General features: G+C 40.9%; 1 protein-coding gene and 1 long non-coding RNA gene across 2 annotated transcripts in view; one reads left to right on the top strand and one right to left on the bottom strand.

Moving 5' to 3' along the window:
• Window positions 1-377: 377 nt before the first annotated feature.
• The window catches only part of LOC137424423 (uncharacterized), a 28,026-nt gene continuing 20,267 nt past the window's right edge, over window positions 378-8,136 (top strand). Inside the window, exon 1 of the long non-coding RNA XR_010983925.2 lies at window positions 378-542. This is a non-coding gene — a long non-coding RNA (uncharacterized LOC137424423). The remainder of the gene's footprint in view (window positions 543-8,136) is intronic.
• Window positions 4,585-8,136, bottom strand: part of LOC137424421 (uncharacterized) — a 44,757-nt gene continuing 41,205 nt past the window's right edge. The window contains exon 9 of the mRNA XM_068111858.2: window positions 4,585-5,486. Coding sequence (XP_067967959.2) covers window positions 5,394-5,486 — 93 coding nt within the window. The 3' untranslated portion in view covers window positions 4,585-5,393. The remainder of the gene's footprint in view (window positions 5,487-8,136) is intronic.

Below are 8,136 nucleotides of genomic sequence, written 5' to 3' on the forward strand. Positions count from 1 at the left end.
TGTGTGTGTGTGTGTGTATATATATATATATATATAACATTTAAAAAATAATATGTGTGCATGCAATACACAGCACATGATGTCATGCAGAACAAAACAAAACATGCCAAAGCAAAACCAAAAGCAAAACCAAACATGTATAATCCATAATCGTGCATGGGTACATGTAAATCATGACCCTTGCACATGTGTGTATACTGACACACTTTGAAAACGCAAAACGGACTTTGGATGCAATAATATGACAAACAACCAGTGGAACTGAAAGGTGTTTACTATGGAAGGAAAACAGGTTAATCAGTCGACAAACCACAAAATAATATTGTCCTGACAGCAATCCCATAAGATGTCATACGTCATCAAACAGTCCCACCCTCCACCTCAGAGTCAGTATCTGTTGTGTCCACCATTTGCACGTGCACAAGTCTGATCGTGGCATCAGGGATGTTCCTCCACTCATTCTGTAATGCCTGACCCAACACAGCAACGTTTTGTGGTGGCGGCTGACGTCGGGGTACACGTCGCCCTAACTCATCCCAAAGGTGCTCGATAGGGTTTAAGTCTGGGGACACAGCTGGCCAATTGTTAGGGTTAGGGTTAGGGTTAGGGTTAACTGTTAGGGTTAGTTGTTAGGGTTAGGGTTAGTTTTTGGGGTTAGGGTTAAGGTTAGTTGTTGGGGTTAGGGTTAGGGTTATACAAAGTTGCGTTTTCAAAGTGTCAGTATATATATACATATATATATATATATATATATATATGTGTGTGTGTGCTCGTGCATGCGTGCGTCATCACCACCATTCCTCATCTTTATCAGGCCCCCCTTCCAATTTGGTCCTCCAAATCTCAGGCCCCCCCTTCCATTTGGGTCCGCCAATTTTTTCCCTTTAATCCAATATGGCTGCCATACCTGTGACCTATGACATCAGAATTTTCGATATAACATTTTCCATGGGGAGTCCCTCTTATGTTTAAAATTTTGCATCGATCAGACAAGTGGTTTCAGAGAAAACCATTTTAAAAGTAACAAGTCAGGAGATGACGATGGTTCACGAGCGAGCAGTATTCAATGACAAAGGACGGACTATAACCGAAACAGGCCCGGACTTGGGAGTCGGGGGCCCACGTGGCAGGTGTCGGCCCCCGACATGCGGTGTACATACCTATTTACAAAGGGCACCAATGCGCTGCGTGCTAATACACAATACCGAAAATTCGGTTCGATTCCGACAACTTTGAAAATTTGACCTTGGTGACCTTCAATGGTCAAAGGTCAAAGATTCTGAAATTTGTTGGAAAACCTGTATTTCATTATGTATGTGATAATATAAGATTATGTAAGACATTTCACCCTATCAGGAAGCGAACAATGTAATAAAACCATGAAAAATCGAGTTTTCTAAATTTCATGACCTCGTGACCTTGACCTTGGGGCGAAAATGAAAAATCGAGCTCCGTGGGGCTGGACACATGACATTGGCCTAACCAAATACCGAAACCCCTGTCAGAATCCACCAAACCCCTCGGAGAAGATGTCGCTTGAAATCGATTACCCCCTAAAAAGACATCTTTTTCGGGCGTGGCTCCGCCCACAATGGGCGCAATACGCCCACTCTAGGCAGGACACAACTAGATCATGATATCAACCTCCCACCCAAGTTTCGTCAAGATCCGATGATCTCATCGGGTAGTTATGCTGCGGACAGACAGACAGACAGACACACACCCATGACGAATATAGTGGTCACTCTGTTTGATAACTCGTGAACCAAAAATATATCGACGTAGACACACACACACACACACACACACACACACACACACACACACACACACACACACACACACACACACACACACACACACAGACGGGGCAATATTTGCAATAGTATCGCATCCCCTTTGGGGCAAGACTAATGATTGGAGTAAACTTATTTAATGCCATAGTTAAAGCAAAGATGATAATTGGCTTGAAGCACACCTGCCAACAGCTGTTCATCAATGTTTGAGGTGAAGTCTCACAAAATGATGTGCTCGCTGCACTTCCGCAGAGTGCCCAGTGTGATGGAGATAAAACAAAAATGGCGTTTTATGGTTATTCTCGAGCACAGGCCCTTGAGGACATTTAAATAGATTATGAATCATGTCTATTTTGATCCATAATTATGGAATCACTGTTAACCTGCTCCTCATGATGTTCCGCTAACCTTCAGCAATACTTACTATTTCGAAGCTGAAACCAAAGGTACACCTGAAAGCACCTGAAATGTCAAAGAACAGAGGAGAGAAAAAGAAAATGTTTGGAAGAAATTGTTTTAACTAGAATCATACAGATGCACAAGCGGACACAATGTCGCCCCCACCTCCTCCATTTTAACCTCTGTAAGATCAAAAGGAAGACACATACCTTCTACCATTTACCTGCTTTAGTCTTGGCAAAGTATTTTTGTGCAAAGTCTTGTCTGAAATGGTTTAAATCTAAAAACATGGCAGGCCAAATGACCAATTTTGAACTCCAATTCACTGTGAAACAGAAAAGGAAGACATCAGACATCAGACCAATATCTTCCTGATTTTTTCCCCTAAAAGGACTATGGAAAGGTATTTTTTGTGCCAAGTCTTGTCTGCAGTTGTGCCAAAAAGGAATGACTTGGAATTCCCAAAAAAACTTCATTTTACAAACAGTTTTGAACTTTGACTCTTGTAAAATCGAAAAGACAACACCAGGCCAACATCTACAGTGAGTGGACAAAGAAAATGGAAACACTAATGTAACGTCACTTGGTAGGGCGTGGGGCCACCACGTACGGCCGGTACGGCCTGTACGCACAGTGGCATAGATTCCATCAGCATCTGGAATTCTGCAGGAGGGACGCGGCACCATTCTTCCACGAGAAAGTCAATCAGCTCACACCTGTTAGATGGAAAACGCAGTCTCGGACGAAGTTCCACAATATCCCATAAATGCTCGATGGGGTCCAGATCTGGTGACTGAAAAAGCCATGACGTATGGATAACGTCAGCGTCATGGTCATGAACCCATTGGGCGACCACACGTGCTCTGTGGGTGGGGGCATTAGGGGGTCTCCATAATTATAGACAACAAGGCCTGTGCAGCATTTTTATACATGACCCTAAGCATGCTGGGATGCTATTTGCTTAGTTATTAACACATGGGCCACACCTGTGTGGAAGCAGTTGCTTGGTGTCCCTCATTTACCCAGGTGTTTCCATTTTCTTTTCCACTGCCTTTACCTGCTTTAGTCTGCAGGAGGTGCGTTAAGGTGTCATTTTGTGAATTATTAATTTCTGGACTCCTTGAAATACTTGTAGAGACATGGCAAGGCAAGGCAAGGCAATCTCTGTATGATATTGCACCTCCAACTTAAAAATGGGTGTTGTGTATTTTCAAACAGGTCGAGGCTCATGGAGAAAGTAAACGACAAGGAGCAGCAGGTTGTCAGACCAATAGGAGGAGAGAAGCGAACAGGCAGACAAAAAATATTTACATCATGAAGAGGTGAGTGGTAGGGAGGAAAAGGTGTTAGGCCCAGTGGTTACTGAGATCTGGAGTGCGTATAGGTGTAGGTTTTGGAGTTCTGGGAGAATTTCCTCGCACCTTCTGAAAAGTGGAGATAACAACCAATGGGAGAAAAGTGGGATTAAGGTGAGTAGCGGGCTTAGATTGAAAGAGGGTAACCATGCGTGTATTCCGAGCAGATTCTGGGGTGTGGGTGCTAAGGATGGAAGAAGGGAAGCGAGTGTGAATGGGTGAGACCCGTTAGGAACTAGGCCTGGCCTGGTGCTGACCCTGTTCTAATAGAGCTATGAAATGTATCTGCGAGCACTCCACTCCCCTAGTATCCTAGGAAGTAGACTACCTGCTTCTGGTTTTTTTACTCGCAGATTTCCTCACTCACAACCAATACTTCTGTCACCTCATGTTTTATTCCCGAAAACCTACCTGTTGATTCCGGAATACATGATGATGAGCACTCCTCGTTGCATCTTCAGATACACCTGGCTGCCAAAGCAGTTTCTAAGCCATTGGATCGCCACTCCTACGCAGAACACTCGAATGGCTCATTCCTCCCAGTGAGCTGACCTCAGACCAACCTCAGACCACCTGACTGCCAACCTGGTTGAACCTGAACCTGGACCTGGTGCCTGGAACCACCACCTGATGTTTAACCTGGTTCCTGGTTGTGTCCTGGTCCTGGTTGTGGTTCCTGTTCCTGGTGTCCAGGTGCCTGGAACCTGGGTTGAACCTGGTGGTGTCAGGCCTGGAACCTGAACCTGGACCTGAACCTGAACCTGAACCTGGTTGAACCTGAACACCTGGTTGTGCCAACCTCAGAAGGATGACAGGCTGAGTGTTAATGGTGTTAACACCACCTGGTGTTAATGCAACGGCGTTACAGGGGCTCGAACTCAGGACTTTGCGATCGTAAACCAGCCACCTTCTCCGACGTCTCCGCTATCTCTCGGTCTCCAACTCGTTACCCTCTCATGAATGATAACCTGCCTTCCGAAACACTCCACTTATCCGATTGCACAAGATAAGGCGTGTACACATTTCCACCAGAATATAGCCAAAGCATTTTAATACAGGAGTCCATTTTAGGTGTTCAAAGCAGCCAAACCACAGTTACCGGTAACTTCTTGGAGAAAGGTAACCGCAATCAAGTTAAAGTTTAGAATTGATAACAAACAATTACAATATATACTGCAATGATTTAAATAAATACGTTCACTAAAATATAGGATCACAAAATAAATAAATATATAATTATTTAAGTTCTTTGCATTTGCAACAGTTTTCACATCATTTCAATTCAAAACAGGTTGAAACCTTTCAGGAGCATGTACTGTACGTACTGTACATGTGCAAAACGAATTGGTAAATGCCTGTAAATTGCACCATTTTACCTCCAGTACCCTATAGTCTTGTAGATGGTCATTTTTTATATTTCATCCTTCCGCTACATGCCCACAATATAAGAGACAAGCAGGTGCAACATCCGGAAAATGGTTGCCTGACTCAACACGAAAAGACATCAAAATATGGAAAAGACATGCAACGTGTTTCAGGAATGGAATGCACAATTTGGGAATGCAACGAGGCCACCGCAGAATCCCTTCGAACAAAATACCAAAGCACATCTGAAAAGATTACAAAATTCTAACCTGTCAAGAGAAGGTGAAGTTTCTGCGGCGGGAACACGGTTTCCATCCGTGCGGTCGGTGTCCACTCACTATCTCATCGGTGATGGTGGTGCTGTTGCAATTACAATTGATGGCCTAGCTATGACTCATCGGACTACTGAGTCGGCGGTATGTAGCACAAGCATGCCGATGCGCGACGGTGCAGCGATATCCAAGCACGGCCGGATCCGTCAGGTGAAAAGGTGACCGAGACGAGGGAGAAGGAGTGCCAACGCAACTGCCAATGCAATGGCGGCCATTGGGATGCGCTTGATCCAGGGTCTCTGTCGGAACACACAAGCTAAACTTCTCACCTTCGAGTGTCATCAGGGAAACGATACAACTAACTTCACTCAATGTTCCATAAAGGTAGTTTTTAAGGCCTTCCAATTCGACAGGTAACCAGAACAGAACATGCATAAGTTGATCGGGTTTTCTTGGATCTCCCTTCCGACACCTGATTTCCAACTGGCACCTTGCAAAATTGAACATTTCCCCACAATATTGGTTGGTCTTGTGCATTATTCTGTCTTTGATCCTAATGTGTGATCCTGAGGTCTGTATGTCAGTCGCCTTCAGGTCACAATTTTAAAGCGATCTTCACGAAACTTCACCAGATGGTAGAGTTGGTCATAAGGTTGGTCTATTGATTTTGAGGTCATAGGTCGTCTTGAGGTCATATTTCTAAAATTGTCATTTTTCATCTGATCGACTTGAAAATTGAATAACATTTGCATTTTGTGTCACTGAATTTGGAAAGCAACTATTTTGAGGTCAAAAAGCCAAAGGTCAACTCAAGGTCAAACTTACAAAATCATAAATTTTCATCTGAAAAATTGTCACTTTTCATCTGATCGACTTGAAGATTGAATAACATTTGCATTTTGTGTCACTGAATTGGGAAAGCAACTATTTTGAGGTCAAAAAGCCAAAGGTCAACTCAAGGTCAAACTTCTAAAATCAATTTTCATCTGAAAAATTGTCACTTTTCATCCGATTGACTTCAAGATTAAACAGCAACTGCATTGTACATCAATAAATTGGAAACCAACTATTTTTGAGGTCAAAGGTCAACTCAAGGTCAGACTTACAAAATCATAAATTTCCATCTGAAAAATTGTCACTTTTCATCTGATTGACTTGAAAGTTCAACAGCAATTGCAAAGTGCATCACTAAATTGGGAAACCAACTATTTTTGAGGTCAAAAGGCCAAAGGTCAACTCAAGGTCAAACTTACAAAATCATAAATTTTCATCTGAAAAATTGTCACTTTTCATCCGATTGACTTGTAGTTTAAACAGCAACTGCAAAGTACCTCACTGAATTGGGAAAGCAACGATTTCAAGGTCAAAGGTCAACTCAAGGTCAAACTTACAAAATCATAAATTTTCATCTGAAAAATTGTCACTTTTCATCTGATTGACTTGAAAGTTCAACAGCAATTGCAAAGTACATCACTAAATTGGGAAACCACCTATTTTTGAGGTCAAAAGGCCAAAGGTCAACTCAAGGTCCAACTTTGAATATCAATTTTCATCTGAAAAATCATCAATTTGCATCTGAAAAATCATAAATTTGCATCTAAAAAATCATCAATTTGCATCTGAAAAATCATCAATTTGCATCTGAAAAATCATCAATTTGCATCTGAAAAATCATCAATTTGCATCTGAAAAATCATCAATTTGCATCTGAAAAATCATCAATTTGCATCTAAAAAATCATCAATTTGCATCTGAAAAATCATCAATTTGCATCTGAAAAATCATCAATTTGCATCTGAAAAATCATCAATTTGCATCTGAAAAATCATCAATTTGCATCTGAAAAATCATCAATTTGCATCTGAAAAATCATCAATTTGCATCTAAAAAATCATCAATTTGCATCTGAAAAATCATCAATTTGCATCTGAAAAATCATCAATTTGCATCTGAAGAATCATCAATTTGCATCTGAAAAATCATCAATTTGCATCTGAAAAATCATCAATTTGCATCTGAAAAATCATCAATTTGCATCTGAAAAATCATCAATTTGCATCTGAAAAATCATCAATTTGCATCTAAAAAATCATCAATTTGCATCTGAAAAATCATCAATTTGCATCTGAAAAATCATCAATTTGCATCTGAAAAATCATCAATTTGCATCTGAAAAATCATCAATTTGCATCTGAAAAATCATCAATTTGCATCTGAAAAATCATCAATTTGCATCTGAAAAATCATAAATTTGCATCTAAAAAATCATCAATTTGCATCTGAAAAATAATCAATTTGCATCTGAAAAATCATCAATTTGCATCTGAAAAATCATCAATTTGCATCTGAAAAATCATCAATTTGCATCTGAAAAATCATCAATTTGCATCTAAAAAATCATCAATTTGCATCTGAAAAATCATCAATTTGCATCTGAAAAATCATCAATTTGCATCTGAAGAATCATCAATTTTAATCCGATTAACCCGAGCTTTGATTAAGATCGTCAATTTTAATCTTAATGAAATGGACAATTTGATGTATCCATGGCAACAAATTTTTGGGGGGAAGGGATGGATTTTGCAAGTATCGTGCTCTGCATGACGTCTTCTTGTTTAAATGTTTGTTGGAGTGAATTATATACCTATGTGACCATTCAAAAAAGGTGTACAAATGAAATATGTACTTCCAATAGTCCAAGATACAGCAAAAAATGAGAACTACTACTACTACTACTACTACTATTATCACTATTACTACTACTACCACCATCGGCCGTGGGTGAGGAACGCCCCAAGTCTTTTGGCCAGCCAGGCGAGACATTCAACTGGAGTTGATTTGCTAAGGCCTGAACATTCTGTGTGTGGTTTATCAATTCCAGACAGTGTCCCCTACCTTCTGCTCATTCCATTTCCCTTCCTTTCTCTGTCCCCCAACTCTTCTACACAT

The sequence above is a fragment of the Myxine glutinosa genome, chromosome 4, assembly GCF_964187855.1.
Source record: "Myxine glutinosa chromosome 4, kmMyxGlut1.1, whole genome shotgun sequence".
Taxonomy (NCBI): domain Eukaryota; kingdom Metazoa; phylum Chordata; class Myxini; order Myxiniformes; family Myxinidae; genus Myxine; species Myxine glutinosa.